Here is a 21467-nt window from a genome sequence, read left to right as displayed (position 1 = left end):
ATGCCAGGGTGACACCATTGTGTGGACACAGAAATAATGCATAAATTATTAAACAACTCTGTTAAGTTATTTATCTGTTCTAAACTGGTTTATGACAAGTCAAAATGGAGAGAGTTTGTATTTTGACCCCTAACTGAACTCACTAAATGATTAGAGATGTACACTGAACTCTAGATATATTATAGCGCCCCTCTATAAACATAAATCAACATTTAACAATTTCTTTCATTGTGTCACCATAGTCACTGGCCATTTGATTTGACCTTTTCATTTCTGTTGGTAATATTGACTCCTGTGTGATGCTTGGCCAGTAGACAAAAACAATTCACAGGCTTCAGACAATCTGGCACTATGCCAAAACCAAAACATCCAAATGAAAATGCCATGTGCTAAATGATCTGAGTCTCTGCAGTCTTATTGAAATGGGATGGAAGCAAATGCACAGAGCTCATTAAAAATGTTCCTCTAGATATTAGTAGTAGCTGCAAGATTCAGCTGGGCTCACTGAGAAAGTATAAACATGCATATGTGTGTACATGTGAAATAGAGAGAGAAATGAATGTGTTAAATGTGGGACAACTATGGGAGAGACATGCACATCTTAACAAATATATTTTGTGTGTGAGTAAATGTGTGTGTGTGCATCTGGTGGGATCTTTCTTTGGTTTCAGGGCTCGCCAGCTGTCTTAGACCGACACTATAGCCCATGATGGGGGGGGGGGGGGTGGATGGGAAATGGGGGGGGGTGTGGTATGGGAGGGGGCAGAGCACCTGTAGGTTACTGGTCTCAGCTGACCCCACAGTCCCCTGGGGCAGTCTGAGACAAGGCCTCAAACTCTAACTGTAAAAACAGACAAGAGTCATTCCTTTTTATCTTGGAGGACCAAATAAGTATTTTTCATAATTTTCATCTTACATTCAAGACTCATAGATGGTTCCCCATGATACCAGGATAGGATCTGGGTCTGGCTAGCCTGAACTGGATTAAGCACTTTTGAATGAATGATTGAAAGAATGAACGAATGTTTTCATTAAATGGAGAGTAAAGGGAGTCATAGTAACACTGCAAAAATACTTTTTAATATACATCTTTAATTCACCCGAGGTTTTTTAAATTTTCGTCAATACCACTGAAAATATTAAGTTATGGTGCCACCTAGTGTCATCAACTAGCATCGCAAGTTCCCGTTAAAGTTAGAAACGTGAATAAGTTTAATGTGAAAATTACATGGAGTCCGATACAAAACAGTACAATGGCAAAACATACGTGAAAATATAGTTTCCTTACATTTAATCTTATATACAAAATGAAAAAGTCAGAGTCGCTTCAAAGGTCTAAAATCTCGTTCATTGTAGTCAGGCACTCTACGGATACTTTCTGAACCGGAAATATGTTAAACCAGTCACACGAGACACAAAAGAAAAAGTGTAACAGGGCTACCATACATTTTGCATACAAGTAAAACTTGTTATAGTCCTAACAGACCAAAGCGGAGTTTATAAGTGGTGTAACAAGAAAAAGTCATAGCCATGAACAGGCACACATGAATAGTCATAACAGCAGTGTTAATAAATAACCATAATCTAATTTTGCTTTTCATGTCTTTATGACCTATTGCAAGCTGATAAGATGCTAACTGGCAGTAAAACGTAGCTAACGTCAGATCTTTCCATAGTCTCCAGGCGTTACCCATACAAAGCGTCCTGCTCCTATTGCAGGCTGGGATTTAAACAGTAGAGACTTCGCTGTGTTTACCATGGGACTAACAGTCGGTGAACGCCTTAAAAAATGGATCTTTCAAGCAGTTACTGGGGTGCTATACATGCTTTTTCGGTTGCTTTCACGCCAACGCCACGATGGAGCCTTAAAACTTTCACCAATCAGAAACCCACTGCTCAAATTGTCTGCAGTGCAGCTGGCAGAGAAAATTCGCAAAAGAGAGGTTTGGCATTTTAGTTTCGCTCCTTACCTCAGGCTGGGATTAGCACTAGAGCAAATATTTATGTAGTTGCAGTCAAACGTCGAAGTTTTAATAACGTGTTCTCTGTAGCAGGATACAGGAAGAAAAAATATATTGTCTAGTTCCCGATAGTGTCTCTAACATCCTACATATATTAAAAATACATTTACAACAAATTATCGATATTTTCTGTTTGAGGAACATAATCACTCTCATATATAAAAATAATAGTAAACCTGTTTGTGATGTGTCAATGTTGTGTTCGTACCATGCGACTAACCTCCTGTTTGCCAGAATACCTCCCTGAAATAACTACAGTTAAATTTAGCCGAATTAGCTCAAATTACATCAATCTCACGTTTTTTTTTTTGTTTGTTTGTTCATTTTGGTTATTGACATAGTTCTCTAGCCAATGGGCCACCATGTCTTTTTAGTCAAAACTAGAAAAAATATAAGCTTCATGCAATTAAACTCACGTTGTTCAATGTTAATGTAGAGTATACTCACTCCTGTTCGTCTTGTTTACAGGTGTCAAGTGTAGAGGTGGTGCAGGCCTTTATTGACAGGATCCAGGAGGTGAATCCACTCCTAAATGCAATGGTTAATGACAGGTGTGTTCTCACCATTACAGATCAGTTACTTTTTTGTTGTTGTTATTTACAAAGTAGCAAAAATACCAACCGCCTTATTTTCTTTCTTTCTTTCCCCCAGATTCTCTTCAGCCCTGTCGGAGGCAGCTCATGTGGATCAGCTGATTGAGGAGCACACTGGGGGTGAGGAAGTACTTCAGGAACAACTTCCTCTCCTGGGTGTCCCTTTATCTGTCAAAGGATCCTTTTTCCTGCAAGGTAAACACAGTATAAAACCAAAGCCTTTATATAGCATCGCAATCAGACAAAACACTGTCTGCCATTCTCGTTCCATATTCATAGCCAATTACAATGATGTAAAGAGCTTGATTAAAACGCTAATGTAACCGACTTGATACACAATAACACTGTTGTAAATACTAAACTGTACTTTGAAAATGTACTAAGATCTCAAGATGTTAAGAGTGTAAGAATACGACCAGTGAAGGGTTCTTCCCTGTTTATAAGAAATAGAAAACCATCATATACACTATGAGAACCAACCAAAGAAACAAATAAATAAATCAACAGTGACTGGAAAAAAAAGAAGAACTAGACAGGATTTACTGGACTGCCATTTACAGCACAGCATCTTTCATGTTGTGTCAAAAGCATGACATCTGAAACACTTGGAAATCTCTGAAGGACACAGAATGAGTGGTCTTCTGCGTCTTGTTTCCCAGAGCCCCGCTACTATGATAGTTAATCTGCTGCGCAGTGTTCCAAAATATTAGCCCACTTTGTGGGCTAATAGAGCTGAACTGGTGGCAGAGAGTGACAGAATAGCATTGTCAGGAGAAGATGGACAGGCCAATCTCGCATGTTTATCATATCAGCCGTATTAGGTTGGTGACCACTGTTATGACCATTTATCCAAGTTTTATATCCTTTAGAAGGTCACTAATTGTCTGTTTGTGTTGCGTGGGGGGTCTTGAGGCTTGTTTGTTGTAAAAATAAAGTCCAATGACATTCAGTGTTGGCTAGTTTGCAAACAAAGTGTATCAGTCAGTGAGTGAGTGAGAGAAAATGCCTCTTCTAGCCCATCCTGCTAGGTGGTCCTGCAAAAAGCACAGCACATCTTAACACAGATAGCTGTACCATCTTCTTCCTTCCTATTTCTCTCTTCCAGGAATGCCCTGCTCAGTGGGGATGATCTCCAGAGCTGGGGTGATTTCTAGCGAGGATGCACCCCATGTAGCCTTGCTGAAGAGAGCTGGAGCCATTCCACTGGGTGTGACCAACACCAGTGAACTCTGTATGTGGATGGAAACCAGCAACCATCTACATGGAATTACCAACAACCCCTACGACATAGGCAGGACAAGTGGAGGAAGCTCAGGTACGTGTTGTAGGAATTCTCAAGAGTTAGACCTGCATAACGCATCACTGTGCCTACCAATATAGAGGTAGTTGGAATATCTTAAGATGGTGAATGCTCTCCCGTGTAGGTGGAGAGGGAAGCATTGTGAGCAGTGGCGGCTCTGTGATTGGGATCGGCTCTGACATCGGGGGCAGCATCCGCATGCCCTGCTTCTTTAATGGCATATTCGGACATAAACCGACACCAGGTGTGTTTGAAACTTTAGATCCATTTGAACTCATGTGCTATAAAAAGCATACTGAGTTGGGTTTGCATGATGATAAACACCAGGTCCAGGGGTCTAGAATGTTTCTGAGAAAAAGTGCACCTTGAAGCAGCCCTGCTACCCATGTAGAATTGTTTAAGATTAAAGAAACTGGTCCAAGATGAATGTATACATGACTCCTAGATCCTTTTCTATGTAAACAAATCTTATGTAAATTTCATACATTTGAATCCTGGCTGGTATGTGTGCATACTAAGCCCTGGACTCTGTTCTTCACTGCAGGAATAATCTCTAATGTTGGTCAGCACCCAGCTGTTTCTGGTCTCCATGATGAGTTTCTGAGTGCAGGCCCCTTGTGTCGCTATGCTGAAGACCTTCTGCTTATGACGAGAGTAATGGCTGGAGCCAATGCAGACAAGTATACATATACACGCACATGCATATACACACACATTCTAATAACATTCTCTCCACCTTTGCAAGTGCATGCCAGCTGCAGACCATCCACACTTGTGTATGTTCACAGGCTCTCTCTGTCTTTAGAAGTGGACTTGAAAAAGCTGCGTTTCTTCACAGTGGTGGATGATGGTGGATCCCCACTGACATCACCTGTGGACAAACAGCTCATGCGAGCACAAAGAAAGGTTACCTAAGGAGGTGTCTCATCATTTTGTAGCACGTTTGGTGATTTAAATCACTACTGAAAACAATATGTACCTTCTTCCTCCTGATGTTTACAGGTGGTGAGGCAACTAGAGGAAGATCTGGGAGTCAGAGTTAAGGATATTAGCTTCCCCCAGCTGAAGTACTCCTACCAAATCTTTGACACCTTCCTCGCTCTGCCAGATAAAGATGGCAAGGTCCGTCACCAAATCCTCAAGGGGAGAACAGTAGTAATCAGTATTACGTGAAAATGACAAGCATGCCACACTTATGGACTAACGTTAAGATGATAGGCTATTAATGACTGTTCTCAAAGCGAAAACCACCCTACCATCTTACCTATACAATGGCAAACTGGCCTTTTGTATTTCATCATTTACATGATCTCACGTTGTGTCTGGGTGTGTTTTAGCCACCACAGTCATTTGTGGAGCTGATGAGTGATGGAGGGCCCGGTGCGTGGCCACTGTGGGAGCTGATCAAGTGGTTGTTTGGGAAGTGTGACCACACACTGCCTACCATTGGTAACATGCCAGCAAAACCAAACAAATGTAAAAAAACCCCAAAAACACAGAGCCACGTGTCGAGCCACAGTGGGCCCCTTGCACCACCAGGCTTACCGATGGACACCGCTTCAGCTTTTTGGTCTTGGGTGCATTCAGAATCTTGGAGTAGGTGCTGAGATCTGTGCTGGTTAATCCTCCCCATCTCTGCATTCAATCATCATTTAAATGTATTAACTTATTGTTAGACCAGTTTACCCCATCACTTTCCTCAATCTGTGGTTTTTTGCTAAATCTGTATATATAGCATAACTGGACTCAGGTCCATAACATTACTAAACTCAAGTGGTTTCTCATTGTAATAAAACCCATATTATCACTTTTTCATAACATTACCATTTAGTTTTAAAGTTAAGATTAAAATTCCAACTAGGAAATAGGGTTAACAGCTGTGTAAATACTCCTGCTTGTCTATTTGGTTCAGGTTGGGCCCTACTGGTGAGCACTTGCAGTGCCACTCCGTCGCAGTTCATCCTCCAGCAGAAGGAGACGCTGCAGCGCGAGATGGACGAGGTACTGGGGACTGACGGAGTGCTCTTGTATCCGTCTCACCCTCTCCTGGCCCCGAGACACCACCATCCAATTTTCACACCATTTAATTTCTCTTACACAGGTAAGTGGCATGTGGCGCACACACAAATGGGGGCAAGGGTGTCTTGGTGCATATTAGAGGTAAACAAATGATGTGTTTAAAAAAAATGTAAACAAGTACATTATTTGTACATATAAGCATTTTCCATCCTTAGGGATCGGTGAGGATTTGTGTATAGCCTAGGACATGAGACAAAAATTTAAACAGACAAGGAACTATAGACCTCAGTGGGCTTCTTTTATGCAACATTTTACAGGGATTTTCAATATCCTGGGCCTTCCTGTGAGCCAGTGTCCACTAGGGCTGAATGAGGAGGGTTTGCCGCTGGGTGTGCAGGTTGTAGCAGGGAGACTCCAGGACCACCTGACCTTGGCCATGGCTCGGTACTTGGAGAGAGCCTTTGGGGGCTGGAGAGAGCCAGCAGCTGAGGCAGCAGGAGCACACAACCTCAGTCAAACCCAGCACCATGAAAAATCATAGACAGGACTCAGCGTCCATAATGGATCCTCTCTTCTTTGAATGGGATGTTTTTCTGCTTTTAATTAGATATTTATTACATCATATTCGGTATACACATAAGCCAGACAGATTGCTGGATGGCTCTTTGATTGGTTGCATTACTTTTATGCTTACCACAAATGTTTGTGGACTGGAAAGAGTTTGAACAGTGTGCAATAAACAAACATTCATTGGTAAAAGGTGTGTTAATGTGATCTTGCTCTCAAACACAGGTGCTAAAAGCCTCATTTTAACAGCTTTCCCCTGTTAAAAAAATAAAGAAGAAAAAAAAAAAGTTTTAATGGTTTGCCCATTCACCTCATTTAATAGCTCACCCATGTAACTTGTTTAACAAACAGTTTGGGATTTTCATTGGAACTTCTGTCCAATTTATTTTCCAGCTTCATTCCAAGTCAATACTTGTCTTGAGACACATTTAGGACTAACATCACATCTGTTAGGTGTTGCTGCTAAAACCTTTCTTTACTGATTAACATTTGTCTTTTTATGTATCATAGATCCTGCATTATTTATGGATTGGTGAAAATTTCATTTATGTGTGCCTCTAACAAATGATATTTCTAGTAAAACAATTCTGGTATTTCCCTCTTCCCAAAAAGTAGATCTGAGGAATGCCATAGCAGTATTTTGGAATTTCAGCAAACTTCTCAAATCTGGACATGGATCTGACTGACTTTATTCCCTTCTTCTATGAGGCTAAAAAACAAACATCCTTCAGAATGTAAAAATATATATAACCACCAAAAGAATCTGCCCATTCTTTTTTTACTTCCTTTTGCCAAATTCATAGTTTTCTCACATTCTCACACTGAACCAGACAGCGTGATTTCCTGTTTCTAGCCATTATTATGGCTGTTATATGATGCCATATTGACAGGTCTCTTCAAAGGTCTAAACATTCTAGAGGAACAACTCCAGTTTTGTTCCATTTTGTTTTTGCCAACATTCTGGATTTGTTTTTTATTTTTCAGGGCTATGAAAATTAATGAACATATTACAAAAAGACAAAACAAAAATCTAAGGTCCCTGGCTTTTGGCAATGCAGGAACATTAAGATAAGGAAGTGAGGTCACTCAAAACAACGTTCACCTCATTCCCCTTAATCCAACCCCCCGAACCCTTGCCCTAATGTTGCCCTAATCCCAGTATTTCACAATTTGGCCCACATACTCTGTGTGTGTGTGTGTGTGTGTGTGTGTGTGTGTGTGTGTGTGTGTGTGTGTGTGTGTGTGTGTGTGTGTGTGTGTGTGTGTGTGTGTGTGTGTGTGTGTGTGTGTGAGCGTGTGGTGAGTGCGGACTCCTCCCTCAGGAGGCATTGGTAATAGGCTTGTATTTTTTGAGGCGTGTCCACTGGCCCGTGGAGTAGTTCATCTCAAACACCGTGTCCACCAGCATGGTAGTGCTGCCTGTGCCGTCTGCCTTGGGCAGCACCTCCGAGTGCTCGCTTAACTTGATCTGGATGATGTCACCCTGCTCCGGACAGGGGTTCTCTGAAGGGGATGAATAGACCACAGGCACAGTGAGAAGAGGCACGAAGTTTACACAGCTATAACTCAATGCCCAGAGCCCAGTCCTAGACTAAAAACTATTTTACACTGGAAAATGGTCACCTCAGCACAAGTCTGTAAACAACTGCATAGAACTGGTTAGGAGAAATTGAGCCCATGAATCTGATTTACTGAAATATTCAGTCCAGTAAGCACATCTCTGCAGAACAAAGAATAAACTGAACTGTGTATTAAATTTAACAGTTTTACCTGTTGCTGAGTCGGTTTTCCAGACCCAAATTAAGTCTAAACCTAGACTAAAATGACTTCCCTATGATGATTCACAACTGGAACTGCAATTTAGTAAGACTAGACTTATTCACTGTCCAGGAAAACTTTAAATTAAAGGTACTGTTTTAATATTACAGCTGAAAAAGTGTATTATGTGCCAAAGACTTTGTATGACTTGTAATCAAGTTTATGACTAATGTATCTTTTACACCCTTAGTTATAAAGATAATCATAGAATGTGTATTCCTGTTCAAGCCAGTCTCAAGGTGGTGACTAACATCTACTGTACTCGTTAGGATTCATTCTATGAGCAAATGGCAAAGCACTTTGTTAAGTCACTCTAGATAAGAGTGCCAAATGCTGTAAATGTGACTGGTTGTATATGAGAACCACAGTACCTCTTGATCCTGCCATGAAGCCCAAGATAAGCGCTTTCTCTGGTCGAGTAACTTTGTTTGCAGTCTTAAACATTTCCTGCGCCGCATACATCTGCTCTCTCTGCAGTGACAGTAAACACAGTAAACACAGTAAACAGTAAACACTTCTTAGGAAGTCCCTTAAAGATTCAAGGAAAGTCTTGGTGAGTCCCAGACCAATATGCCCTCACCGTGAGTGACAGATTCTTTTTGGGTGGTGGTTGCTGGGGGGCTGGCGTAGGGGTGGGCTGAGCTGTGGTGTTGGGCGGTGCAGTGGGTGTGTCTGGTTGTGTTGCCGTGGCAGCGGGAGGCGGGGCGTTGTTGAGGGGCGTGCTGGTGGGCGTGGTAGGGGAGGTCGGGGCTGTGGGACTGGCAGTGCTGGCGTTGTACATGGGTGGTCTCTGTTTAAACTGGCCCGGCAGTGCGGCAGCAGCTGTGCTGGTAGCTGTAGACTCTTCTGGCTGCCGGTTTGTAGCATCACGACCCGAACCACCTGCGTTTGCTAAAGAAAAGCACAAACACAAAGAAGCCAACATAGGAGAAAGATTAAACAAAATTAAATAAAATTAGGCTCAACAATAAACAATTTGTCAGGTAATGGCTAATATTATACAGTTTGCAACAGATTTTGCAAATTTATCAGCTGTTGTGTAAAAGGTTTCTCTACTAATAGGATGCATGGATTAAATTTAAAAAGTTCACACCTTACATTAGCAGTGCACTAGGACTAAAGCAAACCTGAAGTGATTAAAATGCAGTGTCACACCTGGCTGCGTTTCGGAGCTGGGAATGTAGGAGGAGGAGGGGACCATGCTGGGGGTTGCTGGGAGGTAGCTCGTTGACGGGAGAGCACTCTCGTTGTTCAACGCCCCCAGTTTCTATTCAAAGAATTCAATTGAATTTGCTGATACAAGTTCATTTACAGCAAAAACATGTTTACTGTGATCGAAAATAAATCATTTGTGGAACCAGACTGATAGCAATGATGCAGGCTTTGCCAACTGTCTAATATTCCTGAAAGAGACACTATTAGAGGTCAGTCAAAGCAACGTTCACCTCATTCCCCTTAATCCACCAATAAGATCCCCTTATTAGACCTGAAGATTACAGCCTGTTTAGAATGATGTACATTAAGAAAAATGCATTTTCGCACAGTTTCTATACATACCTGTGTGGATACCAGACCAGCAGCGTAATCTGGGGTAGCATTCTCCACCACTGCCTCTTCTTTGGCTGCCTTCTCTCCTGCTTCTGTGTCTGAAAGAGAGAGAGGGCAAGGCACTGTTGACCTGTAGGCAAGATCACTTTGAAGTGCTGTTAGGACTACAGCTCTGAGCACTAATGACAATTAACAAAATTTACCCAATGTCTTTCTTCTCCTCTTGGCTTCTCTGCCTGCTCCCACCATATCCAACTCTGAAATATCTAATAACTAGCCAAGAAAAACAAAACACTTTGCAATAACACACCAAATGACTGAATAATCTTCTGCAATTCTCCATCTCACATAAGTGTATGCTGATATACTCCCCAACACACAGTAAACTTGGAATTTATTTGAAAATGTCAAATGCAAAGCCAATGTTTTGTGTGAAGAACCAAGGGTCAGTTTGCCAGATCTGGATTAAAGCCCAGTTCTGGATTAAACTGCAATGCAAATAATATATTGCCACTGGAAATTAGTTTTATGCTTAATCTGGGTTTGAGTAAACTGGATCCATGTGTCAGCATTCTGAGGATGTGTGCCAAGTCTGTGGTGTGGCATTACCTTCACACCTCTCTCCTTGCGCTGGGGTGTGCGGGCTGGTGCTATGGGAGCTCTGTTGCTGGGGGGGCTAAACATACTGGGAGTGGTGGGGTTGCGAAACGGAGCCTTGGGGATCCCTTTTAGCGGTGCTGAAGCAGAATGGCACAGGTTATTACAGCTTCTCAAGTGTGTGTGCGAATGTATGTGGGGGGTGACTGCAATAGAACAAGTATGTGAAAATGTGCAAGAGAGAAAGCAAAAAAAGATCCATTATTTAACTCACTTGTGGTGTCGATCTTCTTGACAAGTCCTCTTCCTTTAGCATGGAAAGGCACTCCTGCTGTTTTCTTTAACTGCTGTGCAGTTTCTGTAGCTACAAGTTGAATACAGCCACAACAGTTAACTCACACAAGCACACAATAAACTGCACACACACACACACACTGAATATTTCTATGCCCACAAACATGAATGCACACATACAGACACACACACATGCACGCATGCATGCATGCACTTACATTTCTGGAGAAGATCGGCTCTGAGTGTGGCACTTTTGGGTTTCCTCTTGAGTTGGAAATGTTTGATGGGTGGTGTGAGGGGGCCCACCAGTGTGGTCAAAGCACTTTTATTCAGATACTGACACTCAAGAGGCAACATGACAGATGCCTCACACTCACTGACTGAGGTAAAAGAAAGCACATACACACACACTGCAGTAAGTCTACAGACATAGTGAAGCTAGCTGCATCTTCTGAGGTGTACCTGCAAAGAATCAAGTTCACCAAATAATTACATTTATGGAATTTAGCTGACACTTTTATCCAAAGCGACTTACAATTGTGACTGAGTACAACTTGAGCAATTGAGGGTTAAGGGTCTTGCTCAGGGGCCCCAACAGTGGCAACTTGGCAGTGGTGGGGCTTGAACCAGCAACCTTCCAAATACAAGTCCCAATTACAAGCACCACTGCCCTCTGACAAGCAAATATCTGACAAGCAAAATAAAAGCCTTGTTGACTGAGAATATTGCCCTTTCACTGCATGACCTTTGACCATGTACATCACAAACCCTTACTCCTTTCTGACCTTTCTCCCTGAGCTCCCCCAGGATGTCCTGCACATTGGGGTTCTGCTCCTCCAGGTCCAGGTTGAGAGAGCCTGTCTCCGGGAACGACTTCAGGATGTCGGCCACCATCAGCACCCAGGGTTCTGAGTCAACGGTGGCTAACTGAATGATCTCCGACAGAGCCTCCTTCATCTGACACCACAACATGGGGTAGAAAAGCAGGAGAGAGAAAGAGAAGGAAAAATTTATGTCTTCTTTTAACTGAAGTCTGCATTATGAAATTAATAATGTCACACAGACAGGTCAGAATGCAATCAATGAGCAATGGCTTACTTATTTGAAGGGACTTTACAAGAAATAACCAGACACTAGATGGTAACACTGATTGCCAGATATCCTGAAGCTAGTGAATGAAAAACATACCAAGGAATACCAATTTGCAAACTGACTATTGCATAAACCATTTAGTGCTGTTTGAATAATTATTGATATTAAATACCACAGAACAGGGCAACTGTTTAACAAGCATCTTTTGTAACCATTACAAAAGACAACCTAAAATACTCCTTATTAACTTATACACCACTGAGAGGGAGCTGACTGATGTGATACACCTGAGCCTAAGGCATCAGCAGAGACCAAACTCATACAGACATATCGTACATACAACGTAGGCAATAGATCCCTCTAAACTACACACAGTAAGATAAGATTTTCCCACTAATATTTACTATATTCAAGTTCTATAGTGTACAAACGTGACGATGCTTTAATGATGCGCTCTCTTATCAGCCCTATCTGACAATAATAAAGGGGCGTGGTCATACGTACAGAATACTGAAAAAACGTAATCAAGTGCTTTTACAAATAAATGCAAAACCAGAGAACTCAACACCGGGGGACAAATCATTCACTGGTGTTACTGTCCACTGATCAACAATGAAAGCCCTAATAAAAACGTGCAAAAAACACTACTGACAGTCAGCCCACGTGCACAAGCGTAATTAGCACGAGCGTACGTTCTACTAAATGCAGCGCGTGACTTTGTGTCTTTAGCAACCGACCTCGATTAACTCCAGTACTGAAGGAGCGGCTACCTAGCTAGTTATTCGGCTCAGTCATTAACATTGTGTTGATAACTTGTTAGAAAACGCCTAAGAAATCTGTTTCACCTAAAAAAAAAAACCTAGCAGTGGGCAGTTTAGCTTCATGTTAGCTAGCCAAATAGTTGAGGGACACCGTTAGTTTTGCTAACTTTGCTAGCCTTAGCTAACTCATCTTAAAACTTCAAGGATTCTCAGATTTGTGCTGCGAAAACGGACACGAATATGCATTATTGCTGCGGTTTACTGCAAAAGGTTGGTTTGTCGTAGCAACAAACCGTCTAGGTTGCTGCGTGTGTGTTATTGTTAGGCACCATCTGAGCTCCTCAGTCAGTCAATCATAGCAACATGCAGCCCCACCTCGTCAACAGTCCTGCGCGGGAGATGCAGCATACCGAGCAGCAGTTTCAGCTTCACCGGAGGCGACAGATTGGAGAAACACAACCGTATGTTGTCAATAACCGACACTGTCAGCAGCGAACCAATGCTTGAGGGCGTCCACAGCTCGTCAGTTGAGCCTAGTTTATTATGAAGCCACAGGCCGGTGTCGCTATCCCTCATCGACGCCATCTTGGAAAGAGACGAATAATTAGTTCGGGCATTTTAACGGGCTACCTAAGAAAACACAGCAGCGTCAGGACCCATGTGACAGCAGGAGCGCAATACCACTCAGAGAAAACGTTGTCGCGTTATTATCCCAGGCGTTGAAACCCTTTCACCCAAGTTTCTCCTAACTTTCACGTGAAAATGGAGCGAACTAAATAAGTATCACTACTTTTTAGTGAGACCATAAATGGCCACCTATTTCCTTTGAGAACATAAATACCTGGCGGGGATCAAAAGTTTCTAACAATCCTTGGGCATGCGAGTTGGGACGCATATATCCTTTATAACTCCCCAAAACGCAGAAACCTTTTATGAAAAACTGCAAAATCAGCATCTCGTTGGACATGGTAGATTTCTAATAATTCAACACTGAAAACGTGCCACTCTAAGTATGGATTGGCTTTGCTATTGTCCCATCCAACAGCTGGCAAACTTCATGGAAAACGTGTTTGTTCAAAAGGTCATTGCCGTGACCTCCCAGTCACTGACGACCAGAGGTGGGTAGAGTAGCCGCAATATGTACTCAAGTAAAAGTACTGTTATTTTTAAAATAATAATAACTCAAGTATAAATAAAAGTAGCCATTTAAATTAATACTTAAGTAAAAGTAAGAACGTATCTGTTAAAAAGAGTACTCAAGTAGCGAGATATTTCATTGGAACTAATTTAAGAACACAAGGCAACAATATGTGCGTGTGTGCCCCAAAACTAAAATATGTAGTTCTCATAGTTCTTTTTACGCTGAATACAAATTTGTTTTAAAGATGTTTTTCTCAGGCATGGGTTTAAGTGAATTTTACATTAAGTATATGTTACCTATTAATAAAGCTATTGTTACACTTAAAATATGTCCATTCTTGAACAGCCCTCTTAGATATCCAGTAATAGTTTGCCAATATAGAGGGAATCCACTTTCTTTGGTACCGATTTTCCATAGGCCTACTATACATAACGATATATGAGTATAATCGGTTGTAAACTATTTGTGCTGTCTAAGTAGACAGCTAAAAGCACATTGCTAAATGCCTTACATGTAACTGAAAATATATGGGAACAAAAAACATATAGTTGAGAAATTTAGAAAACATATTTGGATTCAGCCTGCAAAAATAATTTATAAACAGCTGTTTTTCTTTGCTCTGGGTCTTTGTCCTATTTAGTTCATGTGTTATATTTAAGATACATGCGGTTATTCATATCGGATAAATATAACAAGTCACAAGCATCACACTGGATTTAGTGATCACTTTGTGATTAGTACAGTTTCTGGGAATATTCCGAGCTCTTGCCCACGGTCACTTACTAGACATCTTACTTTTATATGTACTTTTATACGTTATATTTACTGTGCAATTAGGCGACTGATCAGACCGGCTGGCTAGCTAGATATCCTACGTGGCCTAGCTAACAGCTGCGTACAAAATGTAAAAATTATTTTTAAATGTAACAGAAGGAACGTCGACTAATATAACAGAGTAAAAGTACATTTTGACTTCGCAAATATACTCGAGTAAGAGTGTAAAGCACCCTCTTTTAAAACAACTCTTAAAAGTACAATTTGTTGAAAAAGTTACTTAAGTAAATGTAGCGCGTTACTACCGTCCTCCGCTGCCGACCTTTATAATAAGAGTTGACAAGCTTATTGCAGGAACATTAATGCTGTAGATGGGAAACATGCGACTTCCTCGGCGGTCGCCGTTTATAAAATCCATTCGGATCAAAACTTGCAGGCACGTGAAATGTTTTCCCTAGTGCCATATCACTGGTTAATCAGCAGCCAAGACCAACGTCACTGCCTCTGCAACTCACCTCTTTACTGTCTTATTTAATCTATATCAGTTTACTGAACTTCATCTCTGTTACTACTTGCTTTCACACCTGCAATTTCTGTCAGCACATTACATAAAAACTGCTTCTCTGACAGTCCGGTTTATTGTATTGTGTTTTGTGTTGTGTGCTGCATACTATTTTTGTTTGTATGTTTATTTATGTTTTGCAGTGTTATGCGATTTTTGCCTGTCTTTGTGTACGAGGATGGAGTTTTTGTAATGAATAGTGCCAGAATACATATTCATATCGTTTGTGGAATAAAAAAATCTTATTGTTTGAGGTTTTGTTAATTTGCCAATTTATTATTATTATTATTATTATTATTATTATTATTATTATTTGATCAGTTATGAAAGTTAACCACAATTACTTTAAAAGACTGCTTAAATGACCGACTGTAACAATACTCGATATCTCAAGATGGCAAAATATATTAAGCTAATCACAGCAACGTTGCTACCCATGTGACCAGTATGAACGAATCAGAGAGAAGAGCATGTATTGAGTGTTGTATAAAATATTTTGGCCAGGATTGCACTGGTTTGCAGACGAAGAGCGAATAGGTGTCTGGAATTTTAGCAACATAGGCTAAAATACACGACGAATTTGGTGGAGTTATTTGGTGTCGTTGGTCTTATTTTGTACTACAGGTAAACAGCAGTGTTTTGGGTTAATTAGCCTAGTTACCTTTTACCAGCAATATTCGAGTCTATTGCATCTCTTGCTGTTTAATTATATTCTTTTTAAATTTCTGAGACAAATACAGACAATCTTTAGCTGATTGCATGGCATAGATTACACATTTACCGAACATCTTAAAGTAAAAAGGATTCTCCGATTGTATGTGTTAATAACCGGTAACAAGTTTTTCGGTTTTCTATTTTCACAGGTTTTGGTACTCCATCGCTGTTTTGAGCTAGCTACTAGGCCACTGGGCGACAGTATGAGGTCGACCAGCGTTTCCGCTAAGGTGATGCTGTTGTTAGCAGTTCAGCTTCTCTGCTTTAGGCAGATTGCAGCCGAGCAGGAGTCGGGGACGGTCATTCCTGCAGAGAGTAAGGCATTTTGAAAATGATCCTTTGTCAGTGCTGAATACATTGTATTCAGAATCTAATCAGTATCTACCTCAGAGTCTGTACATCCAAGCAAGTGGGCTAGGCTAATTGTCACTAAACATACTCAGCAGCACAGGTGACAGTACAAGGTGTGGCATGTAGACACGCTATAATGTGTCTATTGACTTTGGCGTAATGTACCCTAATATCTGGTACACTAAATAATATGGTATCTCATCCAATGAAGAACGCACTTTGGTCTGCCATTCCCACAATCTGGGTCAATGCAATTTGCTTTTCTGTTAGGTCGGCCCTGCGTGGACTGCCACGCGTTTGAATTCATGCAGCGAGCACTGCAAGATTTGAAGAAGACAGCGTTCAACCTTGACTCGCGGGTAAGTCTTTATATAGATAGTTTGTAAAGTTTGTATTATTATTATTATTATTATTATTATTATTATTATTATTATTATTTTGTATTTAAGTTCATGTTGCTGAGATTGTGCAGTGTTTTAGGGCAACTTTCTTTAACACATTTAACAATGCAGAGAATGCTCAGGGTTCATCACGTCTCTGAAAGTAAGAATACTTTAGTCAAACACATCTGTGTCATACTTACTTACTTGAAGAAGGTGACATCATTCCCATAGATTAGTACTGTATCTGTTAGACGTTTCTGACCTGTTGCCTGTCCCTTGTGTTCCTTAGACTGAGACTCTGGTGTTGCGAGCAGAGAGGAGGGCACTGTGTGACTGCCTGCCTGTCAACACCCTAACCTGAACATCATTACTGCTCCCACACTCAACAGCCAGGCCATTACACCTTGTTCTTGTATACTTACTCACTTATATACTTATTGACATATACTTATTCACTGACAGTTAGTTCTAGCATTTCAGAATTTGCTGGGCTGTCTTTGCTAACACGATCAGTGGTATTCAACTTTTAGCCTACATTTTACAGGTTTTATAATAAATGTTGTGATGATATGTGTAATGTTGAAGAATGTTTCTTTGTTATGGAACTTCACACTCAAACATGTGGAACATGCATAACACAGTATATTATTTGCACAGTAGAACTTCTTCCCATGCTATTTAGACTTATATTTTATTAGCCTTTATGAAGACCATGTGAATGACTAACTCTAGACATGCACCATATAATATAGATGTATTTTCAATGCTAAAGCCTATAGAGAAGAAATTCATTTATGGAGATTAACTTGTAATATTATCATGTGAAATATGCTCCAATGGCAGTGTTGCGTTTGTTGTAAGAGTAGCTAATTGATATGAACCTGCATGAAGACTAGGCATACACAAATCTAGATGGTTTATATGGACGTTTTGTCTGTCATCACGCCATAACAAATGCTTTAACTGTTCCATAACTGTTAGCTGTAATACAGATTTCCCTGCTCTGTAGAGCATTAAAAATCATAAAGCAATGCCCCATTAAATGTAGCTGCTACAATTGTCACTTTTGTGGTTATTTTGTTCTGTTGGTACCTTATTAAATTTTTTTACAAATTTAAATTATAACATATTATTTACAATGGAATGAAATGAGGGTCCTGTACGCAGTCTGAGAATAATCTTCCCTTATGTTAATTATCAACACTAGACAGAAAGGGGTGTTAATGTAAGCACGGATGAGTCTAGTTGACTAGCACAAACGCACAGTACTCACATATCAGTATGCTTTTAGTGTGTGTTCCTTGGAATGGTTCTGTTTTAATAGTAAATGGTGATCATCCAATCACCTTTGAAGTGAATGGAAATTGAACTAAAACAGATTCCTTTAAGAATGTATATGCTGTGCTCAGTGTATAAGCATTTATTTCCTGTTGGTACAGTTTAATCAATACAATATTCCTTTTTAGAGACAATGTTTTTGTTCAAAACACAATGAAATATTGAGAAATTCTACTGATGGTTGTTTAGGTTTTGACATCTAAATCGATTGCAGCACTAATTGCACTTTCATACACCGCGTGGAGGGTGCTTCACAGCCAGACCCAGCGGGGGATGCACGCCTACAGTGTCGCATCGCTGCAGCACTTCAGCGCAGGTTAGGCCCTGTACAGCAGTAAAGGAAATAAATAGCTACAGCAGCAGTAACTACAGGACTTCAGTTTTAAAATGAAAGCAGCAGTGTCCTGGCATGCCTTACCCTGCCCAAGTCCCAGAGAGGATGCTCTAAAAACACCCTGTTCTATGATTTCTTCTCTTGGTTCTGCATACATTGGGCTCATGGTTTGGCGTGATGCTGCATGAATTCAGACAATTTCAGTCATCCACTTCAAAGTTGAGTGACAAGTTAGTAATAGTAATAGTAATAACTAATAATAGACAAATAAGAATGAATTTAATATACACCCCCCTCCCATGCCCTTCTAAGGGAACATGATGTTACCAAACAGATTTTCTGAGTATAGTCAGACAAAGCTGGCATTTACTTTTATCCAAAGCGACTTAAAATTATGCCTAAGTACAACTTGAGCAATTGAGGGTTAAGGGTCTTGCTCAGGGGCCTAACAGTGGTAACCTGGCAGTCATAGGACATGAACTGGCAACCTTCTGATTACTAGTCAAGTACCTTAACCACTGAGCTACCCCTGCCCATTTCATATCTGACCTGTGTTATGTCTATGAGGCTGACCCAGCCATGCCTCACTGAAACATACACACTGAGGCAAACCTACCAGCAGTACTAATCTCTCTCTCACCTGATGGGTCTTCAAACTGTTAAGCCAAGAACCTAGAGGTCCAACCCTTGGACTACTGACTTTTAGAATTGTTCTGTTGTAAATTTTAAAAGACTTCAGAACTCTATGGGTAATTCTGTGTTTGCAAATTGTAAATGGATCTATTGTGACAAAGCCACAGTGGTGTGACAAACTGTTAACTGCTTACAGAGGAAATGTCATTTAAGGGAGCAGATGAGCTAAATGTAGAGTAAACCGAGTAAAATATAATTGTTTATAATATATTTAGGGTACACTTAGTATTCTGTAAGTGCAAAATAGAAAATTACATAATCATTAACTTACAGTACCACTATGCTGGAGTCTGTGTGAGACAGCATTGTCTTCTTCCTCAACCTCGAAGTTTAGGACACTAAAGTACTGCATGGAACTTTGATTATTTGAAAGTGAAAATGAACAATACACTTTCCTGGTAGAATGATATGCTGGTATGATATGAATGATTTTGTTGTTGAGGAGGCTGGCGTGAGCCACAGTTTAAGTGTGCTGATATCCCTGCCTGGGACCTACCATTTACTCACTAACAGAGTCAAGAACATGTCCTGTTACACAGCCCACTTCTTTGTTTCATTGTGTTTTTACTGCATGTTCAAAAAGCTTATCACATATAGCAAAAATTATCTATTTAATAACTCTAATCAAGTTAATTATCAGTCATTTAATCTTCCATCATTACTAATAAACCTGTCACTTGTTCAAGATACAGGAAGAGAAATAACATCAAAGCTATGGGGGCTGGGCCCATAATCATTGCTGCTGGTGAAATCAATGCAGAATTAAGCATTCAAGTTTGATTCCCAGAGGAACTATAACATCATACTTTAGACACATACAGTTTTGTAAATTCACTCATTACTGATGAGGACTTCTGTTATGACTGTGATACAGTTATACTGTTATACTCTTATATTGTTATATCATTAAACGGTTATACTGTTATACGGATTGAGCACATATACATGCAAAAGCTGAGAAAACATTCAGCTTTGGCTTCCGCAAGTAAGCGACACTGGCCCCTTAGTAAGTTTTAAGTCACAACTTTCAGCAAAGGAATTTGGTTGAGGCATTCCTCCAGTGGCAATGAAGTGCTCATGAAAAATTAATGCAGGTGATAATGCATTAATTATGCAGCCATATTTTTGCAGAGCCTTCAGATGAATTCCCCATTAGCAGCCGGATCTATGAATAGCCTTGGGTCTAGCTATGTCCGATAATGAAATATTCACTTTCTCATAGCCACAGGCTGTGGAGCGAGAGGGAGAGGAATAAAGAAGAGGCGGGAGGTCAGGGCTGCCGTATGAGGTGGAGTCAATGGGTTCGCCTGGCTGAGCATCTACAGGAAGCAGGGATATCATGGCTGCTGGAGCAGTGTGAGAAGTGGGACTGAGAGAGTGAGGGGGAGGCAGAGGATTGGAAGAAGGCTGACATTAGGTATGAGGCATGCTGTCCATGACCTCTGTGTGTGCATGTGTGTATATGCGTGTGTGTGTGTGTATACTGGCTTTGCCAAATTACACAATGTACTGTCTCATTTGCATCTTGCACAAACTACTAATCTGGTCATCTCTACTGTAATCTGATAATCGGAAAAAGAGACAAGAGTGGACAAATCTTAAAAATAAAACCTCCAAAAAATAAAGAAGAGATAAATTTTTCAAGAATAATCTCTCCATCCTGAATCCCACCACCACCCCATCTGTCTGTGTGCCGCTCCCTGCTTGCAAAATCCAGTTCTGGCTAGTTCTCGTTCTCTCTCTCTCTCTCTCTCTCTCTCTCTCTCTCTCTCTCTCTCTCTCTCTCTCTCTCTCTCTCTCTCTCTCTATCTATCTCTCTCTCTCTCTCTCTCTCTCTCTCTCTCTCTCTCTCTCTCTCTCTCTCTCTCTCTCTCTCTCTCTCGGTTGATGCCCATAGCTGTGGGCATGACTCCATATGAGTGGGTGCATATTAGGTGCTGACACTGCATCTCAGGACAAACATGGATACAGCTTTCTTTTTTGAGACAGAAAGCTGTAAACAGGGAGTGCATCTCTCATACACACTGACATATTGCTTTGAGAGCATATATAATAATATAATATTTAACAGCCAGATTTACAGGGTGCTAAATTTATATAGATTGTTTCTACTGACATATTGTCATATATTCTTATTAACTATAATAATTCTGCCACTAAACAACAATAGTTCACAAATATGTAATCCTGCAAATTGACCAAAGGACAGTTGGGTCACTTTGTGGCCTTAAATGACTCATGTTACTAAATTAACTCAGCATTGGGCGGACATGTTACTAGCCCATGTGTCAGACTACATAGATACACACTGAGCCCCATTAACATATTATTCCACACCATAGAACTGCTGGTTTCCTGCCAACTCTGTCCACATACCCTCCCCCAACCTCTCCAGGGCACTTCTGTAGGCTGACATCTGCGGAGGGATGCTGTGCGGGCTCAACTTTAACCCTGTGACCTCTAGCCTTTGCATAGTTGAAACAAAACACACATGTGAACATACATATGGAGTCATATGCACATGTGTGTATATCAGAAATTAAAATACTGTCCCCAGGTAACAGACC

The 21467-nt window shown here is 40.7% G+C and overlaps 4 protein-coding genes across 7 annotated transcripts in view; 2 read left to right on the top strand and 2 right to left on the bottom strand.

Moving 5' to 3' along the window:
* tesk1 (testis associated actin remodelling kinase 1) overlaps nt 1-2730 on the bottom strand; it is a 16253-nt gene extending 13523 nt beyond the window's left edge. The window contains exons 1-2 of the mRNA XM_027011450.2: nt 2643-2730; nt 2469-2549 (exon numbers count right to left, since the gene is read on the bottom strand). Of these exons, the coding sequence (XP_026867251.1) occupies nt 2469 (1 nt within the window). The 5' untranslated portion in view covers nt 2470-2549; nt 2643-2730. The remainder of the gene's footprint in view (nt 1-2468; nt 2550-2642) is intronic.
* The window catches only part of faah2b (fatty acid amide hydrolase 2b), a 7577-nt gene extending 885 nt beyond the window's left edge, over nt 1-6692 (top strand). The window contains exons 1-11 of one of the 3 annotated variants that reach the window (XM_027011454.2): nt 1170-1943; nt 2490-2572; nt 2673-2809; nt 3720-3929; nt 4039-4158; nt 4459-4594; nt 4703-4820; nt 4917-5036; nt 5252-5510; nt 5827-6015; nt 6251-6692. In XM_027011454.2, the coding sequence (XP_026867255.2) occupies nt 1758-1943; nt 2490-2572; nt 2673-2809; nt 3720-3929; nt 4039-4158; nt 4459-4594; nt 4703-4820; nt 4917-5036; nt 5252-5510; nt 5827-6015; nt 6251-6474 (1782 nt within the window). In that variant the 5' untranslated portion in view covers nt 1170-1757 and the 3' untranslated portion in view covers nt 6475-6692. Of the gene's footprint in view, nt 1-1169; nt 1944-2489; nt 2573-2672; nt 2810-3719; nt 3930-4038; nt 4159-4458; nt 4595-4702; nt 4821-4916; nt 5037-5251; nt 5511-5826; nt 6016-6250 lie in introns of those variants that run through there. The other 2 variants (XM_027011453.2, XM_035519668.1) reach the window with 2 other exon arrangements.
* A 172-nt stretch (nt 6693-6864) lies between these two features.
* On the bottom strand, nt 6865-13252 carry nelfa (negative elongation factor complex member A). Of its 2 annotated transcripts, none has more exons than XM_027011455.2 (11): nt 12986-13252; nt 11543-11714; nt 10976-11137; nt 10738-10827; nt 10476-10603; nt 10070-10139; nt 9876-9964; nt 9474-9585; nt 8899-9209; nt 8690-8789; nt 6865-8003 (listed from the first exon to the last, which is right to left on the bottom strand). In XM_027011455.2, the coding sequence occupies exons 1-11, from the start codon at nt 13193-13195 to the stop codon at nt 7819-7821; spliced, it is 1629 nt and encodes a 542-aa protein (XP_026867256.1). In that variant the 5' UTR covers nt 13196-13252; the 3' UTR covers nt 6865-7818. The 2 variants fall into 2 exon arrangements, with proteins under 2 accessions (XP_026867256.1, XP_026867257.1); XM_027011456.2 differs by having other exon boundaries at nt 13021-13104.
* A 2314-nt stretch (nt 13253-15566) lies between these two features.
* c19h4orf48 (chromosome 19 C4orf48 homolog) lies at nt 15567-17598 on the top strand. The gene is made up of 4 exons (XM_027011435.2): nt 15567-15711; nt 15951-16116; nt 16423-16511; nt 16825-17598. Exons 2-4 carry the CDS (start codon nt 16005-16007, stop codon nt 16894-16896), a joined length of 273 nt encoding a protein of 90 aa, XP_026867236.2. The 5' UTR covers nt 15567-15711; nt 15951-16004; the 3' UTR covers nt 16897-17598.
* The last annotated feature ends 3869 nt before the right edge of the window (nt 17599-21467 follow it).

This window comes from Electrophorus electricus, chromosome 19, assembly GCF_013358815.1.
Source record: "Electrophorus electricus isolate fEleEle1 chromosome 19, fEleEle1.pri, whole genome shotgun sequence".
Lineage (NCBI taxonomy): Eukaryota > Metazoa > Chordata > Actinopteri > Gymnotiformes > Gymnotidae > Electrophorus > Electrophorus electricus.
The sequence above is the reverse complement of the archived record's forward strand: the minus strand, read 5'-3'. Positions and strand labels throughout refer to the sequence as shown.